Genomic DNA, 26,198 nt, shown 5'->3' with positions numbered 1-26,198 from the left:
TATATACTTTTTTCTATCTCAAGTAGCTACTTTAATACAGTATTAATTTTTAAAAAGCATTAATTTGTCTTCAAATGCAAATAAGACAGACATATAATACCATATACATTCTTAGCAAGCTGAGTGCTTAGTTTAAAAAAAAATTTTTTAATGTTTATTTTTGAGAGAGACAGAAACAGAATTATGAGTGGGTTAGGGGCAGAGAGGGAGAGAGAGAGAGAGAGAGAGAGAGAGAGAGAGAGAGAGACAGAGAGACAGAATCCGAAAACAGGCTCCAGGCTCTGAGCAGTCAGCACAGAGCCTGACGTGGGGCTCGAACTCACGAGCTGTGAGATCATGACCTGAGCCGAAGTCGGACGCTCAACTGACTGAGCCACCCAAGTTGCTCCTGAGTGCTTACTTTAAAAAAAAAAAAAAAAAATCTTTTTTTTTTTTTTGGTTAAATGTTCTTTATTTATTTTTTGTTTTGTTTTGTTTTTTTCAATATATGAAGTTTATTGTCAAATTGGTTTCCATACAACACCCAGTGCTCATCCCAAAAGGTGCCCTCCTCAATACCCATCACCCACCCCCCAAAACATCTTATTTTGAGATAATTATAGGTGTGCATGCCCATGTAAGAAATGGTACAGAGGAATCCCATATCCCCTTCACCTGGTTTTCCCTGATGGTAGCATCTCACATAACTGTAGGACGGTTATCACAGCAGAAAATGGACTCTGATAAAATCCACAGACTTTATTCAGATTTCTCCAGCTTTACATGCACTCCTTTGTGTGTGTGCGTTTGCGTTTAGTTCTGTGCAGTTTTATCACATGTGCAGATTCATGTGACCACTCACCGCGGTAAGACACAGAACAGTTCTATCACAAGCATCCCTTGTGCTTCCCTTTTATAGACACAGCCACCCCTCCCCCTTCTCTTCCTAAAACCTGGCTACCACTAATCCGTTCTCCATTCCATAGTTTTGCCATTTCAGGAATATTATGTTAATGGAATCGCACAGTCTGTAACCTTTTGCGGTTGGCTTTATCTACTCAGTATAATCCCCTTGAGATAAATTGAGAGCTTCGGGGAAAAAAAAAACTGATTTGCAAAGAAAGTCTAACATCTCTCCACTGGCCACTTGCTTGCCCTTGAGCAAAAAGGGCAGGAATGAGCACTACAAGGGCTAAGGTTCCTCACTTGAACGCGCAGTACCCCAGTACTCATTGTATTCTTCCGAGACTCGGAGGAGAAGTCGGGAACTCCTTTTCTGGTGAACCTGTTGATCTCTTGGTGCAAAACAGCCCTATTTCTCTTAAAGGACATGGTCCATCTCCATAGTTGTCTGTCTTATTTCTAAAGACCATTCCAATTAATTCCCTCTTCCATTCTCTCCCTGTTTACTTCCTCTAGGTTTTTTTCATCCTGACCAATTGAATACAAATTGTTGTGTGAATTAAGTTCTAGATGCAGTTTCTCCAAATTGCTGTAATCTGACAAATAGGAATGACAATTTGACTAAAAACTTTTTTTTTTAAACTTGAAATTACATACATAGAAGAATCCTTATCATTTCCACTGGCCTTAAAGAAAATGATCGTGGTAGCTACCTCACTAATAGTCTTGTTTGGATTTGTTTTGCCTCAAAAATAATTATGAAATGTATCACTCATTTGGATATCGAGACGCCATCCTTGGGGATTGTATGACATAGTAATTCCATCTCATGAGGTCATTCAGAGTCCTCATTAACAGTTTAATTTTTAGACAAGTATGTACATGTGGTATATCACATTTTAAGCTGTAAGTAAGAGGGTTTTTTTTTTTTATTTTAATGTTTATTTTATTTTTGAGAGAGAGACTGAGCACAAGCAGGGGAGGGGCAGAGAGAGAGGGAGACACAGAATCCGAAGCAGGCCCCAGGCTCCCAGCTGTCAGCACAGAGCCCAACACGGGGCTTGAACCCATAAACCATGAGATCATGACCTGAGCTGAAGTTGGACGCTTAACCAACTGAGCCACCCATGCACCCCAAGAGTTGTTTTTAATCCATGGCTGATGAGCCAGGAATCCTACTGCTTCACAAGCAAAAGTTCTTTTGAGGTACTGACTTAACTTTTCAAAGAAGTAAAACGATCTTTCATTAATAAATATTTAACTGGAACATAATCTTTTAAAATTTTTTTTTAGGAGCACCTCTGTGGCCCAGTCGGTTGAGCGTCTGACTTCGGCTCAGGTCATGATCTCACGGTTCGTGGGTTCAAGCCCCGCGTCAGGCTCTGTGCTGACAGCTCAGAGCCTGGAGCCTGTTTCAGATTCTGTATCTCCCTCTCTCTCTGTCCCTCCCCCACTCATGCTCGCTCTCTCTCTCTCTCTCTCTCTCTCTCCCTCTCTCTGTCTCTGTCTCTCTGTCAAAAATAAATAAACATTAAAAAAAATTAAAATTTTTTTAATCTTTTTTTTTTTTTTTTTTTTTTTTTGAGAGAGAGAGCGAGCGAGAGAGAGAGCGAGCATGAGCCGGGGAGGGTCAGAGAGAGAGACAGAGGCATAGAATCCAAAGCACGCTCCAGGCTCTGAGCTGTCAGCACAGAACCTGATGCAGGCCTCCAACCCACAAGCTGTGAGATCATGACCTGAGCCGAAGTCGGACACTTAACCGCCCGAGACACCCCTGGAACATAATCTTTTGAAGGAAACTAGCTCACATTTATAGGAATGCCCTGCATTTACTGAGAGTAGCTATAATTAACATTATTTATCTGAATAAGCTTGAGAAAATTTTTACTATGATAGGAGTAGTTAACTACTGACCCACCTGTGTATCCAGATGTTTATCTGGGTGATTGCTTTCAAGACTTTTCCTAAAAAGAGGCTATGGGATTTGCTGTTTTCCTCCATTGGTGTTACAGTCCTAAGATACACTTGACTGTATACTGAGGCAGATGGAAGCTTCTAGTCTAGAAGCAAGGTCATCACATAGAGAAATAAGCGTAAGAACAGATCTAGACTCATCCATTGCCTTCCGCGTCAGTAACCCAATCTTCAGCCTCTTTTGAAAATTGGGTACAATATACGTGTTGAATATGGTAGATCAGAATTAATTTTGTTTTTGGAAATGCCTTACTGACTGACAGCATTTGTGTAAACTGTGGCAGGTTGCTCACAGTGGCGATCCAGAGCCTGACAGATTGAGCACAGAGGTGGTCACGTGTTGGAAGTATCCGTACGTCCATAGGACTACCAAGAAATGATTATTATCCATTCTCATTCTCCATCCCACACTGGCCATTTGATAAAACGCCCAGAACGCTGAGGCCTGGATTTGAACCCTAGTGCTTGACTTTTCCAGTATATTTCCACTTGGATATCGAAACTGAAGAAACTGAACTATTGGTAAACAAATAACGCATACTGTATGCCAGGCATTGTACCGGGCACTGGGAGCGTGTTGGGCAACGTGTTCCTTTACTCGGCAACTGAATTTTGTGAGTTTATTGCTGTTATTTTTAATGTGGGACATAAACTTCATTCCTGAAGCGGTCTTTAACTGTTATTGTCAGTTTGAGATAGTTTTAACCCTAAGATTTGAGAAGTTCTAGATTTATATATTTATACAGACTTAGAGTTTTTCATATTCTCTTTCTTCCCTACCCACAGAGGGGATTAGGTTCTCTCTAAGGTAGATTTTGAAATCTTACCTTGCTTTTTGTTCTGATTTTGTAGCCCAAAGCCACTTTGAAACTCTACCATGAGTTACAAACTGAACTGTTTTCTGGGAGCAGGCAGGTATTTTAAGGGTATGAAGCAGGCCAGTGTGAATAACCAGTAGGGCTTAGTAGGCCTGTGTCAAACTGAAAGTTTATGTCAACCCATAAACATGAAAAAAAAATTTTTTTAACCTGTGACAAACACAGCTAGAGGCCAAAAGTTTCTAACATTCTGAAAACTTAGATGCACACAAATTCTTTAGACCATTGATTATGAAGCAAAATTGAAACATCAGTTTGCTGGTAACAGTGATTGGTATCAGTTTTAAAAAAAGAAATGCTGAGAACTTTGCTGTATGAACCCATTTAGTGTTATGTATTTATGCGGGGGGGTGTGTATGTTATTTTGTTTAATCTATTATGGACACCTTTCCTGGTCAAATCATAGAGATCTATATCTCATGTTGTTTAACGACTGTGCAGATTTCCATAGTAAGGATGTACTATCATTTATTTTCCTGTTTCCATATTGATGGATATTAGGGAAAATCTGAAGTATGCTTTGGCCTTGTCTTTACAGATCCTAAGGAGTCTTTTTTCCCTTTTTTCTTCGTTATTTTTAGATATTATAATTTGAATAAAAGCCCAGTAGAAATTAATTTTGAACTTAAAAAGATGATTCTGAGAAAAAGTAGATTCATATTATTTACATTATCTTTAGGAGGCTTGAATTTAATTATCTTTCTGGTTAAACACATGTGACTGAGCCATTATGAGGGGCATAATTTCTTAGGCATTAATGACTGAAGGGCCCGTATACTATTGTAGAAGTGGGAAGCCATTGAAAGTCTCCATATAATTTCAGAGTATAGTGTATATTTATCAATATTCACATATAAAGAGATTGCTATGAGTAGGGCATCTCTGGCAACTAAAATTCGTATTATAGGCTTGTTGGGTTTCTTGCCTTAAGAATCACTCATTACTGATTTGTTATAGGAAATAAATATGTGGTGCTTTCTTAAAATGTAATCGTCCTTACAAACTATTATTGAATTATTCAGATGGAACTTAAAGAATTTACTTGTTTGCTGCAGTGTGATTTCATCCTATATTAGGCTCTTTGGTCTAATTCCATTCTGGTTACGAAAGGCGGCAAGAAATTCTTACTGAACATTATAGAAAGAGCTTTTCACCCAGAATATAGATTTTTCTCTGATCTTCTAAAAAACTTTTTTATGGAGATACAATGCACATACAGTTAGAATACAATTTCTTTTTTTTTTTTTTTTAATTTTTTTTTTCAACGTTTATTTATTTTTAGGACAGAGAGAGATAGAGCATGAACGGGGGAAGGGCAGAGAGAGAGGGAGACACAGAATCAGAAACAGGCTCCAGGCTCTGAGCCATCAGCCCAGAGCCTGACCTGGGGCTCGAACTCATGGACCGCGAGATCGTGACCTGGCTGAAGTCGGACGCTTAACCGACTGCGCCACCCAGGCGCCCCTAGAATACAATTTCTAATATTGTATCTACCCCACCTAATATGGGATACAGCCACATCCCAGTAAATGAGGAATTGTTTGTGCAGAGCATTTTTCTAGAGGAGTTATTTTATAACTTTCAATACTTTTTCAAAGTGCTGAGGCACTGGGAAGTGGCATTGGCCATGGTGGTGAGAGATAGTAAATCAGTGACCTGGTGTCTTTTTTTTTTTTTTTTTTAATTTTTTTTTACCGTTTATTTATTTTTGGGACAGAGAGAGACAGAGCATGAACGGGGGAGGGGCAGAGAGAGAGGGAGACACAGAATCGGAAGCAGGCTCCAGGCTCTGAGCCATCAGCCCAGAGCCTGACGTGGGGCTCGAACTCACTCACGGACTGCGAGATCGTGACCTGAGCTGAAGTCGGACGCTTAACCGACTGAGCCACCCAGGCGCCCCCTGGTATCTTTAATGGTACTGTGTTAGGAGCCAACTTATTCATTGTAGACGTGGCCATCTTCAAGATGTTCTGGTATTTGTTTTTTTTTTTTTTTTAGAGGAAAAAGTATTGGTAACTGAAGAAGAGAGCTTGGCTAACCTGGGACTGGGTACAGTCAAACCAGTACAATGACGTTCTCTGTTCTTTATATACAAAGCAGCTGCGCCGGTCCCAGGACTCCGCTCTGGAGTAGGCCCAACTTTGGGGAAGGTCTTATTTGCTCTCTTTAACAGTCCCAGAAGCACAGAAAACCCCACCTGCATTTCCGTAACAGAGAAATGAGTGATACCATAGTTTTTAAAAATAACATCAAATTAATTCTGGATAGCGAAAAAATATTTTAAGAAATGAACATTTAGAAATGTGTTACAAAAGGTATAAACAAATATATTTATTTGGAAATGTAAATTCATTGGATCTCAAAAACTTTAATTCCTTTATTTACCTTAGTTTATTCACTGAGCGTGAATTTATGGCCTTTGTCACACATAGCTCCTCCTTTACTGTCCCCAAATAAATGATTGCGTTTGGGATTGATACAGCTACTAATATTGATTCCTCGTTTAACCACTGTAAAGTCTTTATTGTTTCTGGTTAGTTTGTTTAGACTTGAGTGATTTTTATAGGCTAAAATCCTATGTATAATTTATTGTTCCCTTCTCATTTTTTCTAAGAAGTAGATTATCAACTAAATTTTTTTCCCATTTAGTGATGTGATCTGCAAGGTCAACACTTTTGTTTGTATATTACAGTAATAGTGATAACATATAAAAGTCCAATTCTGAACATTGTTAGAACAATTAAATATAAAAGTATGATGAATTTTGGTTTTCCTTTGTTCATTTATTAAGGCAAATATATCTGCCCCCATATATAATAAATAAAATAATGGAAATAAAGTCATAAGTGAAATTCCCATTCTTTAAAAAAAGAAAGGCTTTATAGAATTTAAATAAGTAAAACCCCGAAAATGGCATTTAGTAATACTTTAGAATGTGATTGAAATGAAAAGCCTAGAGTCATATTTTTACTTTAAAAATTTCAAGATTTATATTAAAAGAATCATTGTCTTCTTTCAGATAAATTTGCGCCTCATCTTGGTAAGCGGGAAAACAAAAGAGTTCCTGTTTTCTCCTAATGATTCTGCTTCTGACATTGCGAAGCATGTGTATGACAATTGGCCAACGGGTGAGTGGTGTTTTTCTCTTGAGAATGAATAATGTTAATTCTTGATTCCTTACCTTGTTTCACAAACATTTTGAAAAAATTGGAAAGATCTTCTTTTATAAGAAGGACAAATAATTGGGGCTATCAGGCTTCAGCGTTAAAGGGGAAGGAACGCTGCGTTCATCCTTAGGTTTTGCTCTCCTGCTACCTCATTGCAAAATGGGGAAGGAGCCCGTTTGCACAACCCCTGTTTTTGCCTCGGAACCATTTTGATGTAAATGAAAATTAGTTTTTAAAAGGAAAACACAACATAGCTAACACGCGCGCACACTTTCATATCAATAAATCTATTTATACCAGAATACAAAGTAAGAGGAAAGAGAAACAAGGTTTTAAAAAAATTATAATGCCTTCTCACTGTTCTATCCTATATGTAACCAGTTTAACATTGAGTTTAACACAAAGTTTCTAATTCCTGTCACTTCATGTGTCCTCTGATCTACAAGGGGCAAGAAGGTACAAAATCCATTTACGTATTGCATTTTCAAGCCAGTATCCATGACAAAACAAAATTTGAGAGAGGGGAGGATGGTATTCCTTTCTTCTCTGATTCTTTTCCATGTAATAAGACTTTGTCTTGCCATCCTAAAGTGAGTCGTTAGCTTGTGTTTTTCCTTTGAACTTTGCCTCAGTCATCTCGATCCTTTTTAGGGCATGTGTTATAGTGATACGAAGGTTTCAGCTGATTTCACTTAATTTTACTAGTGAAAACAATTTGGACTTTTAAAGGACAAGACTCATTTCAACAAAGAACGCAGTGTATTCAAAATGAATCAATCAGATCAGTGTTTCTGAACTTTAAATAATATATGGAACTCCTTTAGAGGAAGAAAATTCCTGTAGATTCCCTAGTGCTGATTCCAATTATTTTTGTTAGAGTGTTTTTTTTTTTTTAAGATAGAAACATAAAACCCAATTAAGATGCTTTATCCTTATTAACTCATATACAACCACCAGCACAAGTATAACTCAAAAACCAATAATGTTCAAATTAACAACATTAATGTGCCAGATGATGTATATTTGCTAAAACCAACTCCCTGCTTGCACCACAAGCAAAGGACCATTGAGCTTGGCTTGCCTCTGCTACTGTGTGCTGTATGAGGACCCAGTTATCTGCAGGTTCACCACAAAAGCTTCCTTCACACGGTGTACCCAATTGTCACTTAGCAAGAGTGCATTGTTTACGTATTGAGCCAACCTCCGTTCTTTTCTTATGAGCCTCTTGACAATTAAAGAGGTACTGCTTGGTGCCAGTACGATCATAAACTGCATATGTGGGCAATAAATCCCAAGGCAGTACAAGGTGATTATTTGAACGATGTGGATAATCTCTTCCAGATTATCATGAAAATGAAAGCATGACTTAAAAATTCTTGAGGAGGACTTTTAGACCCTAGGATTACGGCTGTGTTGTTCATGAACTCAGGATTCACAGACCTGCGCTTGAGAAACACTGGTTTAGACAAATACTTTCAATGACTGGATCTTTTTTCCATTGGTAACCAAGGGAATGGTTACTTCCAAGGGTACCCTCTAAAGGTTAGAGGTAAGAAGGACTTTCAGAAAAGCGGAAGAAGATTAAACTTGGGGCTCTAAGAATATTAGATTTCCTTCATAGCCAGGCAGGACAGATAACTATAGTAGGAAAAGCATTTAAAATTTTTTTTCTTTTAATGTTTATTTATTTTTGAGAGAGAGAGACACACACAGCATGAGCAGGGGAGGGCAGAGAGTGAGGGAGACACAGAATCTCAAGCAGGCTCCAGGCTCTGAGCTGTCCACATAGAGGCTGACATGGGGCGCGAACTCATGAATCATGAGATCATGACCTAAGCCAAAGTTGGACGCTTGACTGAGCCACCCAGGTGCCCTGGAGAAGTATTTTTAAATACCTGTCTCATAGTGATGTTTTACTAAATATGATATAGAAGATTACTTCTATGATTTGGGGAGGAGAGGGTAAAGGTCAGTTTGGACATCGATGGTATTGTAGAAAATGTTACACAAGACAAAAAAGGGCAGTCCCTCTTAAACAGTGATTTGTGGAGGGCAGCATTGTAACTTGTGGCAAAAAAAAAAAAAAAGTAGCTTTACCATCATAATTGTTAGACTTAGATATTAAAATTGCTTTTAATTCCTTAAAAATCCTGACAGAGTAAACAAAGACAGGACTCAAGTGCAGGTGTTTGCCATAAATGGTGTCCCAAACGAATGAACCGCCATCTACGAGCACTGAAATCGTATCAGTCTTACGTTACTTATTTTCACATACAAATTTTTGAGCCCAGCCTTTCCTAAGTTTACCACTTCTGCTCTGCAGTTTTAGACAATGCAGGGAATAGGAATCAGTCGTTTTTATTTTATATAAGATATTTAAATTAAAAACCTAGCTCTGCATTTTATCTCCATACACTAAAGGTCAGCACATGTAAATATTTGCTAACATGAAATATTAGTGCTAATAATGAAAGTGTAGTAAACATTAAATGAGTAGAAAAAAAACGCTTGGTGCGGTGTATTTTTGGCAACAGTTAGTTGTCCTTGGTCTGCTCTGGCAGTTTAGCGGAATATTGCTACTAGGCGGAGTAATCAGACACCTAGCTCTTACCGGGTTGGGGTGCAAAACAGTAGCCACTAAATACATGTTCCTAGTTGCTGAAATTCCTCCTTAAAGCATTGTTCTTCTATAGGCCTTGCTAAGTTTTAGATCCTCTGAGAGGGGAGGGTAGATAGCATATTAAACCCATGAAGTGCATGGAAATCACAACAGTCTCTAAAATAATGAAGTGTGTAGCTTTAAGTTTCTGCATCTCAAAACAACAGTTTAAATATTTTTAGATTTTTTTTTTCCAGTGAATTAGACCCTGTCTTTTGTCTTTATTTATATGGACACTTTCATCTTGACCAGAAATAGTCTATTAAACAGTAATTTGGGGTGTGGTGAATTCAGAGTAGTCCATACTAAAATGGTAAAGGCTTAGTTGATCTTTCTTTTAGAAGAAGAGGGACCTGAGAGCACTAGGATCAGAAGGCAACAGAGGCACCTAAGGGCGGGTGGGGGGGGTGGGGGGACGGACCAGGAGAAAAGGCACCGGGAGCTGGGAGAGAAATGACTCCAGTTCATGTCTCCTCTCCCATTTCTGTTGTGCTGAGTCAGTGGGGGGCGCGCTTTTATCAAGTTCATATTCATCATTTTGAACACTCAGAAGGAAAGTGCTCTACTCACCTCTTTTCTGTCACTTCTCTTTAGGATATTTTAAACTCATCCTTGTGTTGATAGTTACCTCCTGGTAATAGGAGCCTCTGTAGGTAACAAACACATCATACTAGAATTCTTGAGAAAGATGATAATAGAATTCTCCAACCTTTGTCACAGTAGGAACTTAAATTATTACATCCACCAGCTAGTAAAATTACTAACCCTGGACCCTGTCCGGTACCAGTCCTTATTAAATCATTATTTTAACAGAGTAGTATTCCATATTTCACTATAACATAGGTTATACACAAAGTGAAATATTCTGTTACCCTTCCAGTTTGTCTTTTGATTTTCTTTATATACTTCCCTAGCTTTCATATTTGTGTAGTATCTTCTAATGTATGTTATTTTTCGAGTTTCGTCTGAGTATTTGGGCAAAGTGAACTAAAAGTTGTGTCTTCTATAATGTTTATCATTTGGCTTCAGAAGACAATGTAATAAATCAACATCCAGAAGTAAACATTGTTAATTCTTTTTGTTATTTTAAAATTTTTTTGTTCTCCAGCCTTATTGAGGTATAATGTTTTTGTTATTCTCTATATGGGTATATTAAAATCTTTGTTAAATTGTTTCTAGCTTCAGATACATAATTTAACAGGTACAGATATCGGAACATTGTAATATTCTTTGTTAATTACTGGTAATAGCAATTAATTTTCAAATGACATTTCACTTTACCTAGGATTAGATTTTTTCCCCCATCTTGTTTTAAGTTTTAAACTTCAGGACTATATCTTGTTCTTAAGCAAACACTAGTCTTTCTGTAGCTCTTACTAATGAGAAGCACTACCAAGAACCAGGCCTGCAGTGATTGACTGTTGTGAGTGGTGACTGTTTCCATTATTGGGAGGCTCCAGGTGTCTTCTTTGATGTGTTCTCTATCCGATTTGCATCTGAATGTTTTGAACAATGAAATAATACCTTAACTCTGTCTTTAAATACACCTAACAGTTCACTCGTTCTTTTCAGACTGGGAGGAAGAGCAGGTCAGCAGTCCAAATATTCTACGACTTATTTATCAAGGACGATTTCTACATGGAAATGTCACATTAGGAGGTAATAATCACCTTTGTAATGGGATTTAATGTTTACTTCAGGCAGCATTATTCATTTGTTTGTTTAAATGCCTTGTCTGGGGGCACCTGGGTGGCTGCCTTTGGCTCAGGTCATGATCTCACAGTCTGTCGGTTCAAGACCTCCCTCGCTCTCTGTGCTGACAGCTCAGAGCCTGGAGCCTGGTTTGGATTACGTGTCTTCCTCTCTTTCTGCCCCTCCGCCGCTCGTGCTCTGTCTCTCTCTGTCTCTTAAAAATGAATAAATGTTAAAAAACATTTTTTAGGGGCACCTGGGTGGCTCAGTCGGTTAAGCGGCCGACTTCGGCTCAGGTCACGATCTCGCGGTCCGTGAGTTCGAGCCCCGCGTCGGGCTCTGTGCTGACAGCTCAGAGCCTGGAGCCTGTTTCAGATTCTGTGTCTCCCTCTCTCTGACCCTCCCCTTTTCATGCTCTGTCTCTCCCTGTCTCAAAAATAAATTAAACGTTAAAAAAATTTTTTTTTAAAAACCATTTTTTAAATGCTATTGTCTGATTTTACAAAAAAATTATAATTTCAAACTCATAAATTCTCCCTATTCTTTACATTTTGCATTCTCATAAATTTAAGTTTAGCACTGTGATAAGTATTTACTCCCTTATGAAATAAACTCTCATTAGAAGTAGTCTATACCTATTATTTTGTGAATTGAATTTTATCGTACTTTTTAGATAATATAAATCAGACGTAATATTTTTAAGTTAAAGCCAGACACACAAAGTAGGAAAAATTTATGATAATTTGTTTTCAGTTTGACTCTAACTGATACAGTTGCCCGTCGTGCAAGAATGAAGGTAAAGGAGTAACATCAGGGAGACAGTATAGTACGGGGATTAAAAGCAGATTTAGAACCAGATGGTCTAAGCTGTATCCTAGCGCCACCACTTCCCTCTGTGTCCCCTTGGGATAGCTACCTCACTTTTCTCATCGATAAAATGGGCTAACAACAGTGCCTACCTCCTAGGTCGGGAGGGTCAGATCAGTCTCTGTCTTCAAAGCACTGAGAACAGTGCTTGGCACACAGTAAACGCTTCTTTGGTACTACCGCTCTTTACATGTGATTGGAGAAATGTAGCTCAAGAGTGCCTCCTAATGGGGTACACTCTCCACCACCAGCAGGGTTTGTAAGTGTATTCTGATAATCAGAGATTGGTAGGCAGATGAGGTGATCCACTGTTACATTTTTGTTTAAATATAGTATGACTTTTTTCTCTAAACCTAACAATGAAATGTTTACTGTGTTTCCTTAAAGGTAGGATATTTTCATTCGTTCCTTCAGCACGTATTTATTCCTTACATGCTACACGGAGATAGTGGGTCGAACAAGATAGGATCCTCAGGGTGCGTTAGTATCGCGTAGTAGAAACGGATAAAACCCACTCAGCGTAGGGGGTGATAAGGGCTGGCGGAGATGGATGCAAATGATTTATGATGACAGTATCAGGCAGGTGGAACATTTCAGGACAGCATTCCACTCATGACCAGGTTTCAGTGGCAGTGTTAGGTAACTAGTCTAAAAAGTGCTGCTGTCTACCGAGCTACTTTCAAAATGTAGCTTTTAAAAATGTTTTCAAAATAGTAAAAAATAGAACTACCATATGTTCCCGCAACTTCACTTCTGTGTTTTTACCTGAAGAAAATGAAAACCCTGACTCCAAGAAGATAGCCGCACCATGTTCGTTGCAGCATCTTTTACATAGTCAAGATGTAGAAGCAACCTGTGTTTATTGATGATACGCATTTCTGAAGAAAACGGGAGATGCGCGCGCGCGCGCGCGCACACACACACACACACACACACACACACACACACACACAGGAATATTAGCCAGCCATAAAAAAGAATGAAGTCTTGCCATTTACAACATGGAAATAAGTGAAATAAGTCAGAGAAAGACAAACACCACATGCTCTTTGATATGAGGATGATCGATAAATACAGAAACGAACAAACCAAGCTCACAGAACAGATTTGTGGTTGCCAGAGGGGGCAGGTAGGAGAAATCAGTGAACTGTGTGTGTGTGTGTCTTAGCTGAAATAAATTGAAGAATGAATGAGTGATATAAACTAAGCATTAAAATAAAATAAGTTATTAGAGGATATTGATCTCTCGGCAAGTCCATTCATCTCCAGATAGCTGACCCCCCAATCTTTTTTTTTTGCCTGTAGATGGTTCTTTTCCAAGTATATATTACACACTTGAAACAAATAAGTAAAACCAAATAAATAAAATACAGCTTTTTTTGTTGTTGTTGTTGTTCTTTTTCTAGATCTTTCACAAAGTTGCATGGACCAACTCCTTCATGAAGGATAGGCTATCTTTAGTCTTTACTTGATTGTCTCTGCTGCACATAAGCTCTTGTGATGTTGATTGAATTTAATATCTTAACTGCATGGATGAATCTTGAGACTCTGTTTCCGTTTGAGTATTGACGTATGTGAGAAATTTCCCTTACGTCTTTCATTATCTTTTTGTTGTGGCCCCAAAGTTTCAACTTTGTATTGAAGGAAGATCATGGGATTTGTGTTAAAATCAAACTCCTGATTCATTCCCATTAAAGTATAAATTTTTACTAGTACTTCTTCGGAATTTGTGTTTGTATAATTAACAGATTGACTTCTTGTTACTATTTTCCTTCTGTATTGCTGTCAATATTTTCAAAAACAAAATAAACGACTTCTGGTCTCAGTGATTTAGACAAATAACATGGAAGCATAAGCCAGACCTTTCAAGTTGATCAGTATACCTGGGTGTTTGATAAAGGTTGAATAATAACATTCAACTGTTTGTTTTTTGGTCACAATTTTTCTTTTTAGTCTCCGTGTGTTCTTGAGTGTGGATAATGAAGGAGACGGTACACAGGGCCGTAGTAACTGTCTTCAGATGTTTGAATGGCTTGTGTGGAGAAGGGCGTGGGCTAGGTTTGCATGGCTTGAGACTTGCTCTGGTTTAACCTCTGAATTAGACTTAGGACCAACAGCTGGAAATCAAGTGGGCAGATTATTCAGTACAAAATTATGTGAACATGTCAGGCTGCCTAAAGAAGGGATATGTCACTAAGGGAAAAGAGTGAAATCCTTGTTATTGGTTCCGTACAAGTAGTAGGTACAGCCATGGGTGGGGTTCAGGCCTTTGTGGGTGGTTAAACCAGGAGACTTGGTGCTTCTAGTAATTCTTTTGTTACCAAGTTTCCTTAAAACATAGCCCTGAATGTCCTTTTTTGAGATACAACCTTTTAGTTGCATAGAATTTCAGTCTACCAAAGAAATGGTGTGATAACTGTCTTATTAAGGATAAAGAAGGATAAAAGAAAATACGATCAGCTACAAGTTTGACATCCAGTACATTCCAGATCATTGTTTCCCAAAATGTGCTGGAGACTCTGGCATAAGAATCAGCTGGAATACTTATTTTGAAAAATGCAGATTTCTGCATGCTGGCTAGTTGGAGGAAAGCTCTCTCTCTCTCTCTCTCTCTCTCTTGCAGTCTCTTTCCCTCCCTCCCTCCCTCTCTTTCTCTCTCTCCCCCTCTCTTTTTCTCCTCCCCCTCCCCACCTCCCAGTCTACAACTGGAATAATTGAATTCCTGGGTGACTTTTATGTAAGGTTGAAAACTGTTGTGGATACCGTACGGTGTCACAGTAGAAAGCAGAGGCATCCGCAGAGAAGGAAAGACAAAGCCTCTTAATTCTTGTATCCCTCTTCCCTTTACCTTCTTTGATACTGTTAGCATCGATATCTACTATTTCTAGTTAAAATTCAAATGCAGAAGAAAAATAATAATCCCCATCAAATGTGTAGCTTCAAATGGTAAACCTTTACCCAGCAGCTTCCCAGGCCTGTGCAGCGTCTCCATTCACTTACCTGTTTTCTGAGATTCGTTGCTTTCTCAAACTGATGATGACCACAACAGGGTGGTGTTTACCGCCTGCTTTCTTTGTTCCGAGCCCCGTAAGCACTTTCCTTGGATTACTTCATTTAATCGATACAGCTGGAAGGGGCAGGTGATGGAATTGCCATCTCCAATTTGGGCACGGGAAACTGAGGCCTGGGAGCAGGTGACTGACTTGCCCGTGACTCGTCTCCCGTCGGCAAGTAGCAGAGATGCGATTTTCAACCCAGATCTGGCTTACTAGATAGAGTCCAGAAATGGAAGAGGAGTGATATGCAGCTTTAAGTGCAGTCAGGTTTTCCCAGTACACTTAATGAGACTTTTTATAATAGCAAATCTTATTTGCATTTTATTGTTAAATCAAACCTAGGAGATTCTCCGGAAGAGTCCCTCCTCTTCTTTCATCGTAGTGTGTATTTATGAGCCATCCTACTTCACTTGAACTTGAGAAGTCAAGAGAGCAGACCAAATAATGGCTGACCAACTTTAAGTAAGATGGAAACTCACCTTGGTTACGTTAAATATTAATAGCATTGAAGGTGTTTAGGACTGGTCTTTAAATCTGCATGTTAACCATCATCCTATAGAGCAGGATTTCAGAAGCAGGTAACGGGAAGGCCACACTTGCCTGATTATAAACCTGCCTTAAGTTTGTAGTCAGTGAAGAGAACGTAGTTCTGGATGTCAGACCTGAAACATCCCGCCTGTGGCAATAACTTCCTAAGTTGTTTCATACTGGTTGCTTCTAATTTTATATACAGAATAACAAAGACATTCACCATGAAACTCAGTGTTTGTATTTGCTTAAGTGGTTCGTGGACACATGGGTATGTGTTACATTATTCTACGTCTCAAACTTTTCATAATAAAACCATTCTATTAGGAATGAGAAAAACCTTTTAAATTAAGACTTAATTAGAAAACAGTGATTATTAAGAATACCAAGACAGTGATTCTCTTAAAGTAACCTTTGAGAGAAAATTGTTTTCTAACTGAATTCTACAGGGTTGAGAATAAATATTTAAAATTAAATTTGTTGTTTCTTCTATTTCGACACCACGGTGGTATGTTCAAGGCAGTAATTTTCTTAAGTGACTGCATATTTCATAGATAATTAGATTTAGAAACAAGTCTCTCTTAATCTAAGCTTTTCCCTAATCTAGAAAAGGTAGTCTCGAAAATTTTTTTTAGTTTCTTTTCTCCTCTTGTCCCCTTTTCTCTCGTCCCCTTTCTTAAGCATTTTCTCTTGTCCCCTTTCTTAAGCATTACAGATATCTGTGTCAGACTAATGGCCATAGCTGGGCAGAATAATTTCTGAATTGTTTCTGAGAATATTGACCTAATCTCATTTTGTAAGACGTGCTCTAACTGGTAAGAAGTTCAGTCTGCTGAGGAACTCCTGCAGAAAGCGATCGATTCTTTAAGTGGTTTCAGTTCCGACTGGTGATTTCAGTCGGTCAGTATGTATGTCACAAACTACCTTCTGCTTTTCCCATAGCATTAAAACTTCCTTTTGGCAAAACAACGGTGATGCATTTGGTGGCCAGAGAGACATTGCCAGAGCCAAACTCTCAAGGTAAGCCGGGTACCGCAGAGGTTGTTACTCACTTGAGCCGCGGAGACAGGCACTCGAAACGGTTCTTGGTTTTTTTCTGAACCTTCCGAGGGAAAGGAAGTTTTCATTGTTTACGGACAGAGCTTGTTAAGCAAATAACCAGACATCCTGGAAACAGGCTATAATGAAAACCGGCTGTAATTATAATTACAGCTTTTTAATTAAAAAAAAATTGCAGGGGCGCCTGGGTGGCACAGTCGGTTAAGCGTCCGACTTCAGCCAGGTCACGATCTCGCGGTCCGTGAGTTCGAGCCCCGCGTCGGGCTCTGGGCTGATGGCTCGGAGCCTGGAGTTTCCGATTCTGTGTCTCCCTCTCTCTCTGCCCCTCCCCTGTTCATGCTCTGTCTCTCTCTGTCCCAAAAATAAATAAAAAACGTTGAAAAAAAATTTAAAAAAAAATTGCAGACATTAAAAACAAATTCTTACTATGTTTGGATGCCACCCCTCGCCCCCAACCCCTGATTCGAGCACTTTTGTAAGCAAGGCTTTTCTGCATTTTCTCTAGGTCAGAGGAATCGCGAAAAGACTGGAGAGAGTAATTGTTGCGTAATCCTGTAAACACCGTGTGCTGCGTGTGCTGTCATGTGGTCTATGTCTTTCTCGCTGCTGGGACAGAAGAGACCCGACATTGCTTCGGAAACCCTTAGGAAGAGTCTGCCTGTAAATCCATGGACCTGAATGATCCCATGAACGCTGTCATCTTTCCTCATCAAAGTAAAAAGAACCAAGAACATTTTTTCACCATGCGTTTTTATTTCTAGTTTCTTCGTTTCTGTTGAGCAGTTTTAAAATCTATTGGTTTTTGGATGCTGTCAATCTCTAGGCGCACAGTTCGCAAGTTACCTTCCTAGCGGAAACCATTTTGCCGCCACAAATTTTCATCACCCGAACTAACAAATCAAGTGTTCCGAATATAGTTTGCACTAAAAAAGATTGACATTATTTTCTTCATCAGCAGATTTTACAACATGGTTTATGGTACCTTAAAAGTGCTCGGAAACACAATTCCGCACTGGAAAACACTCAGCAATTAATGAAGTTAATTAGTGGGCCCACTGGAGAGGGAAAAATGGAATAGAAATGGAAATGTTGGGTGAATTCTATCAAAGTCAGCCATGGTGGCTGCACTGGCACAGAGTACAAAACTGAGTGTGACTATTTTCATGGCAACAAATGAAAAAACAAAACGTGCCTGTTGTTTAAAGCACTCGGTGGAGAGCTGACGAAACGAATTGCTTTTCCTTTCACACCTGCACTCCTCAGTCCCGCGGTCACTGAGTGCTTGTCCACACAGCACAAAAGGGGTGCGAGTGCGCTTCCTAGCCTTAACGTGGGAGGGTCAGTTCCATTCTCGTAGACGTTCATTGCCGCACAGAGATAATAGAAAACCTCATTTACTTATCAATTTTATGTATTTGAAGGTCAGCAAATTGGATTTTTCTAAAATTGCTCGTCTGTAACCGTCCAGTGTCACACTCACTCACTGGGGTTCAAATGAATTCTTAAAATTGAAATAATTCTCCATAGTAACCAATTTTGTTTCTTTATGTAGTTTGCATTTGGTATTAGTGCTTGCAATTGTATTAAAATCAAAAGCTGATTTTTTAAGGCGTACTACATGATTAAGGATGACGTTCTTTTGTTTTGTACCAATCATTTAAAAATTGATAATGCTAAAACCAATTTGCACAGCACTAAAGCATGAGCTAGTTTCATCTAAACCTGTAAAAATATAAAAGATTTTATATTTTTTCACTGGGAAGAAATTCTTCCTGGATGAAATTACAAATATGTGTAGAATATATTTAATAAAAAACTTATAAAATACCTAACTATAGAACTTAAATATAGATTGGCGTGTAGTATATAGAACAATATTCCATATAAATAACTTTAGCCTTTATGAGAACGAAGTTGCAGGCTGACATTATGTTGTGTACTTTAAGTGTCCATGGCCCTTAAGAAAACATTAAGTGTAAATGGTTTCAAATGGTCAGCTTTGTCTAAAGGTAATCAGGTTATTTTACTCATTGTCAGTGCTTTGATGAAAAGGCTTTATATGCAGTAGATCTACGAAAATATTGTTCATACTGATCAGAATTAAATTTGTATAGAGCAGAGTTTTAAAATGAATGTAAATAGCACTAAACATTTTCTTTCTGCAACCTGTACTTAGAGATTCTTTCTGTAAACTAAAAATAAAATATCGTAGTGCATTTATTTCAGTGGTAATTTTAAAGGTCTTGATTAAATTGATTGTTGTTTAAGCACCGTCTCATCCATGTTAAAATTGTGTTCTACCTTTATTTCTGAGTCTTTAAAAATTTTGCGTAATATTCCATTGTTAGTTTCAGGAGTATTCACAGTGTATCTTTGATATTTAACCTGGTTAATTTGTGCACAGAGCAACAATGGGTAGAATTATGCAGTCTCTGTTACCACTAAAATGTTGTATTCGGATGTTAAATATTTATATGCTTTGTTGACTAGCTCAAACGTGAATTCCGTTAGTGTTTGACTAAAGAAGAATCTGGTAGTTACTAAATGGGGCAGTTAAGCCATTTATGGCTCTGTTCTTTTGTAAAGCAAACTACTGGTGATTATTTTTAATACCTGTTTTAATTCTAATTGCTCTTCTGTTTTTCCAAAGTTCAAGACTATCAGTTCATTATGATTGAATTTGTATGGTGGTTCAAAAACTGTTCTCTCTTGGTTTTCAATATAGTTTTCTGTGTGTTCTCCTGTTATAAATTCCCTTCTACAAGACCTCCATTTAAAGTTTGCAAAATGGATAAACTGGTTCATCAGTAGAGAAAGAATTGTGTCACTTAATTCCTAATAACATTGTTGTGCAAAGTGGAAAAAAAAAAATAGCAGTAAAATTATATACTGAAAACACCGAAAATTTAGATGCCTTAATAGTATATACACGAAAATACTCAACCATCCCCCTTAAAATAGTTCCTTGGACTGCCTGATGATTACAATATGATTTATCATATCCAAGGCTACTATTGAAGATCCCTCTGCCAAAAATAACAGCTCACTTACCGAAAGGTAAAGGCTGCATGGATCTGGTAATGTAAATAAAGCCTGAATTATGGGCCTGTGACCCTGCCCAGTGCTTGCTATCTAACTCACCTCTTTTACCTAAATTATCCTAGACTCTGTTAAGTGTTCTGGACAAGGCGAAGCTTTTCTTCTTTATTAAAACCTCAGCATGTCTCCTTGATCTGAATTATTTGCTTTCTCTTCGAGATAGGTTGTATCTTCTCCTATCATGAAAAATATAGTATCTAACATCGTCAGTCACATTAAATGAGGTTTTCTCATAACAAGCATTTATCCTTAGTTTGATGTCATCTTGACCAATGTTGCAGAAATTTCTGTTAGCTGATTGTGGTAAACAATGTTTAATGTGAAAAGAAATTAAAACTTTCATCATCTGTTGTAGAATATTTTCTTCTTTTGAATGGCTTCTGCTCGTAATTTTGGTGCGTTTTCCTACTCTTCACTGCTTTTCTCTTTTTCTTCCCTTCGATTTATTTCCTTACGTCCTGCAGTAAAATCGCACTGCACCGGCCTTTACCAAAATCAAAGGGAAATGACTCTTCAAACTTCGGCATGCCCTCACGCCATCCTTATTGGTAACTGTCACAGGCAAGCCTTCGGGTTTTTTCCCCATAACGGCTTTGTAGTAGCCAGACAGCAGACAGGTGAGAGGAGGGCTTGAGGGGGGCGGACAACCTCTCTGTAACCGCGGGCACCCCAGCCTGGTGGAGTGGGCGTCTTGGCCAAGGCAGCCGGTGGCCACTGCGGCCCCCTCGGCTTCTCCCCCCACCCCCCGCCACCCAGTGCGCTTTCTTCCCAAGAGCACAAGGCACGCGAAGCTCTTTTAGGGACTCGGCAAGAGGGGCGTGGCTCCTGGAAGAGTTCATGGGCAAAATTAAGTGAGAAACCCGTAATCCTTGGGGAGTAGAGTTTAAACCAGCACTAGAGTATGAAAACACTTTCCTTACTATTTGTGGTCTTTTGACAATGCTCTCAAATGTTTGTCCTTGAATACTATTTTGTTGTGGTGGTTCTGCCTCTTTTTCAAGATCACAGCTTTCAAGAAATACAGTGTAGACATAGGGCGTCAACACTGGAGAAGAGGGAGTGTCAGTTTCTCCTAGGATTTCCACCAATAAAAAGAGATAAACACACAGTTCTTAAAATGCCTGTAGAAGGGATTTGTGTTTGAGTTGTGAGAATCTGTCTGGGTCTAAAGAATAGTTACTACATATTCAAACATTACTACCTAATTTTTATTTTTTGCATTTCTCGAGCTGTGTTTTGATATAAGAGAAGTCTACGGTGTGCTGAGAGCAACTTTATTCAAATAATACACGGAGGGGATAATCTAGAGGGGAGTAGTGGCTGACCGGAAGTGGTCCTGGAACCTCAGGGTTCCGCTGGGGGCTGCTTCTGGACTTTGCAGACGCTGCACACGACAATAAAACTTTGGGGGCTGTTTAGTTCACAGCTGTCTGCCCGATAAGATCGTTTTTCCAGTAGTCTGGAACCTGGCCGTCTCGGGTCCCTGGTTCTCCGGGGGCATCGCTTCCTGGCTTCCGTCAATCTGTGTGCCACTTTTTGCCCTTGTGCTTCTCAGAAGCACTTTTTAACAGTCCATTCGACTGGTCCTCAGTCCTCAGATTTCAGAATGAGAATACCCGGACTTCGGAGTCAGGCCTGGCTTCAAGCTAGTGACTTGGAACAAGTCGTTTCATCTGTGGGCTTCGATCTTTTTTTTTTTTTTTTTTTTTCATATAGAATAAGAATAATACCTATTTTGTAGGGTCATAAGGTTATTTTAAAATAAATATCGAGAGCACTGTTTTGCCTATGAACTTATCTGGCAAGCTGGCAAAGCTGTCAGAAGTCTTTATGGCAAAAATCAAATGCCAGGCATCGACAGGGACTCTACAAAAAGTAGCTTGCAAAAATGTCAGAAAGTATACGGAGACTTGTAAAAAGTTTTTTTACCGTTTATTTTTGAGAGAGAGCGTGAGCACGGGAGGGGCAGAGAGAGAGGGAGACACAGAATCCGAAGGCGGCTCCAGGCTCCGAGCGGCCAGCACGGAGCCCGACGCGGGGCTCAGACCCGTGAACTGTGAGATCGTGACCTGAGCTGAAGTCGGAGTCTCAACCGACTGAGCCACCCGGGCGCCCCTATGTTTAGAGACTTTAAAAAGGAAGCCAAAAGTGGGGAGATCTTAAAAATAAGCCTTACGTTAGAGGAAAAGTAGAGGACCCGGTAATTCACCAGTGAGACATGGCTTCAGATATGGATACCAGGTTATAGAGCTTGGACGATAATCCTAGAACTAGACGTATTAACAGAAGAACGCGATTCAAAATTTGAGACGAGATTTATTGACTAAAGCGTAAAAACAGACGTGTACGTTGTTCAAAAGAGGCCTAAAGGGGTGGGAAGCAGGGCCGTGTCTAGCCACATACATGGAACTTCACAGATGGGAGGGGTGAGGCGGGTGAGAAGTGTCTGATGATGGGGAGAGGAGGCAAAAATGCGGGCTAACGCTTCAGATTCGGGCTACTGATTTCTGAATCCAGGAACCACTGAGGCAAGGTACTTGTGCCGAAGGAGCAGGACCTCCCTGGGGTTCTTTTTTTTTTTTTTTTTAACGTTTATTTTTGAGAGAGAGCATGGGTGTGCGTGAGCAGAGGAGGGGCAGAGAGAGAGGGAAACAGAGGATCCGAGGGGGGCTCTGCCCGTGACCCACGAGCCCGATGCGGGGCTTGAACTCACAAAAAGTGAGATCATGACCTGAGCTGAAGTCAGACACTCAACCTCCTGAGCCGCCCAGGCGCCCCGGGACCTCGCTGCAGTTCTTATTCACCAAGACCATCCATTGGCTCTTGACTCGTGGAAATGCCGTCTCACGGTTGTGTCCTCCTAGATTTCTGTGATGATCAAAGCAATTAAGGCCGACCCTGCTGAGTGCTTCTCCAACACACTCCCCTCTTCCTCGCTGGCGGGGCTCTGATTTTTTTTTTTTTTCACTCTTCGCCTCCTCCCCCATGTGGCTCAGGGAAGCATGGCCTTGTCCCAGCTCCCAGGCTAACTCCCATTCCCTTCGGCGTGATGGTTTAGAGGCGGCCGTGGGACCGATCCTGGCAAACGGAACTGGAAGGGAACTCGGCTGATGGTGTTTCTAGAGAAAGTTCTCACTCTCAAGGGGACCTTACAGGAGACTGTTTTGCCTCCGGACATTATTATGGATGTCACGATGGAAACCTCTATAGCCACCTTGTGACCCTCAGGTGGGCCGGCCTGGGGCCAGAGCCAGTGCCTTGCATCTGCAGAGCAGAAAGACGGAAAGACTCCCGGCCCCCGAGTGTACTGCAGAACCGCTTTGCCCGCGTGAAGCCCGTGCTTGAGACCTCCCGAGAGCCCATCGCATATATTTACTGGCGACATAAACATCCTTAATGACACCTAGAAGGGACGGCTAGACATCGACGTACCCTCCAAACCGTATGAAATTAGTGTGCAAAAAGATGAGAGAAAACCACGAAATGATTCTGCGTTCGCATCTCCCAAGAATCGATCTCTGTCGCAAATTGTCCTGATGGTGAAGGAAAAGAGAGACATCTGAAGACCATCATGCCACAGGTCAGCTCTCCGATCTTGTAACGTTTTAGAAGGCATGAGCCGCAAAAGGGAGGGTGGACACAGAAATCAGAGATGGAGGCACTCAGCGTCCAGCCCCTCTGAGAATCGTGTCAGAAAGACTTGGAATGAGGTGGCGTTGACAAAATAATAAAAAGTACATGTTTGCTGTGTTCAAAACAAAAGAAAAAGCAGGGATATACCGCTGGTCGTCAACCCTGGCTGTCCCTTAGAGTCACCTAGGGAGTTTTCTTTCTTTCTTTCCTTTCCTTTCCTTCCATCTTCCTTCCTTCCTTCCTTCCTTCCTTCCTTCCTTCCTTCCTTCCTCCTTCCTTCTTCCTTCCTTCCTTCCTTCCTTCCTTCCTTCCTTCCTTCCGTCTTCCTTCCTTCCTTCCTTCCTTCCTTCCTTCCGTCTTCCTTCCTTCCTTCCTTCTTCCTTCCTTCCTTCCTTCCTTCCTTCCTTCCTTCCTTCCTTCCGTCTTCCTTCCTTCCTTCCTTCCTTCCTTCCGTCTTCCTTCCTTCCTTCCTTCCTTCCGTCTTCCTTCCTTCCTTCCTTCCTTCCTTCCTTCCTTCCTTCCTCCTTCCTTCTTCCTTCCTTCCTTCCTTCCTTCCTTCCTTCCGTCTTCCTTCCTTCCTTCCTTCCTTCCTTCCTTCCTTCCGTCTTCCTTCCTTCCTTCCTTCCTTCCTTCCTTCCTTCCTTCCTTCTTTTTAATAGTAAAGCTTGGGCCTCTCACATCAGCCACATTAATTCTGCACACTTGTGGCTTGGAGCAGTTGCCTGAGTTTCTGCAGAAAACAGACCCACGTTAAATACCAGGACTGCAAAGCAACACAGTGGAGAGGTGGGAATCTAGAAGGGAAAGTGGGATTGGAAACCAAATGGGATGCTGGAGACAGGAACAAGGTGCCAGCTACGCTGGGCTCAAGCTCCCAGACCCCGGCCAGTTAACGTTTCAGGATTCTTCAAGGACGCATGTGCTGAGTGACCGGGTCATATGGTGGCCGGGGGGTGAAGGGGGAGCCCTAGACCCCCTCCCTCCTGCTGGCCCTCCCACGTGCTCCCCACCGCCCCTGCTCCGGGAGCCCAGGAAGGCCCAGCCAGCCCTCCCAGCATCCTCAGCGCTGTCCCTGATCCCTGTGTGGCCCAGGATGCCCACTTCCGTTCCCCTTGCCTCCCCTCATCCCAGCAACCCTCTCACCGGGCCCTGAGGAATTGAGGACCCGGCAGAAATCCGCCACGTTGCCTCGACCTGGACGTTTCCTTTCATTTTCTCACTCCCCCTGGAGGGGGCTGCCTCCTGGGCAATCCCGGAAGTACTGTTGTCAAAAGCTGTCACTGCCTGAGCGCTTCCATGGAGACAAGCGTCATTCCATGGTCGTGTCGTGGGCTCGCACTACGGGGGAGAAAACAGGCCCAGAGACGTACAGCTTATTTTTTGACCCAAGAGGTTCATTTTCCTAGGCAGACACTGTTCCTGAAAAGAATCTTCGTTGTTTTCTTTTGTTTTTAAAAGTAATTTTTGCTCATTGTACCACATCTCATGATTACAGAAAAGCAGGAGGAAAAAGAAACTAATCCCATCCTCCAGAACCAACCACTAACATCTGGGTGAATTTATTTATTTTTTATTTTTATTTTTTTATAAATTTTTTTTAACGTTTATTTATTTTTGAGACAGAGAGAGACAGAGCATGAACGGGGGAGGGGCAGAGAGAGAGGGAGACACAGAACCGGAAACAGGCTCCAGGCTCGGAGCTGTCAGCGCAGAGCCCAAAGCGGGGCTCGAACTCACGGACCGTGAGATCATGACCTGAGCCAAAGTCGGACGCTTAACCGACTGAGCCACCCAGGCACCCCTGGGTGAATTTCTCCTAGTCCTCTTTGTTAATATGTATACACTAAAAATAAAAACAACAGATACTACAAGCCAAGTTTATATATTATTTTTCATCTTTAACATAAGTATGCATCCACAGAATATTAAATCTTTGCACACACATTTGTTTGTAGCTATATAATAGTCCATTTTGGAGGCATATCATTTTCATTGATGCATTTAATAAATGTCTAATATAAAAATTGCAATGGAATAGTAGCTCACCGGAATGGCTCAAAAATAATTTTAACGGTATTTTTTTATTTTTGAGAGACAGAGACAGAGACAGAGCAGGGGAGGGGCAGAGAGAGAGGGAGACACAGAATCCGAAGCAGGCTCCAGGCTCCGAGCTGTCGGCACAGAGCCTGACGCGGGGCTCAAACCCACGAACCACAAGATCTGAGCCGAAGTCAGACACTCAACCGACTGAGCCACCCAGGTGCCCCTCGAATGGCTAAAATCAAAAGGACGACAATATCAAGTGTTGGCAAAGATGTGAAGCAACCCGAATGCTCGCGTATTCTTGGTGAGCCTGTAAATTAGAACAACTGTGGTACAAAACGCTCTTGTCGTTATCCACCAGAGCTAAAAATATGTATATCTTGGGACCTAGAAATTCCACTCCTGGATGAATAGTCAACAGAGACGGATGTTTGTCCACGAAGGACATGTACAAGGGTCTTCATAGCTACTTGGTTCACGAACAAGAGGCAACCCAAGTGCCCATCAACAGCAGAATGGATTTTTAAATCGCGGTATCGTTCATACAGTAAAAGATTATAGGGCAGCGTAAAACAATAGCCACTGCTACGTGCGACAACATTATTAAAGGGAGAAGCTAGACATAAAAAATATATATATACTGTATGAGGTCATCTAAATG

The 26,198-nt window shown here is 40.6% G+C and overlaps 1 protein-coding gene across 1 annotated transcript in view; it reads left to right on the top strand.

Moving 5' to 3' along the window:
* The window catches only part of UBL3 (ubiquitin like 3), a 66,947-nt gene extending 46,732 nt beyond the window's left edge, over positions 1-20,215 (top strand). Inside the window, exons 2-5 of the mRNA XM_047859754.1 lie at positions 6,754-6,862; positions 11,133-11,219; positions 16,646-16,723; positions 17,268-20,215. Of these exons, the coding sequence (XP_047715710.1) occupies positions 6,754-6,862; positions 11,133-11,219; positions 16,646-16,723; positions 17,268-17,320 (327 nt within the window). The 3' untranslated portion in view covers positions 17,321-20,215. The remainder of the gene's footprint in view (positions 1-6,753; positions 6,863-11,132; positions 11,220-16,645; positions 16,724-17,267) is intronic.
* Positions 20,216-26,198: the final 5,983 nt, after the last annotated feature.

The sequence above is a fragment of the Prionailurus viverrinus genome, chromosome A1, assembly GCF_022837055.1.
Source record: "Prionailurus viverrinus isolate Anna chromosome A1, UM_Priviv_1.0, whole genome shotgun sequence".
In the NCBI taxonomy this organism is placed as follows: Eukaryota; Metazoa; Chordata; class Mammalia; order Carnivora; family Felidae; genus Prionailurus; species Prionailurus viverrinus.
Note: the sequence above shows the minus strand (reverse complement) of the source record. Positions and strands in the feature narration are given on the sequence as shown.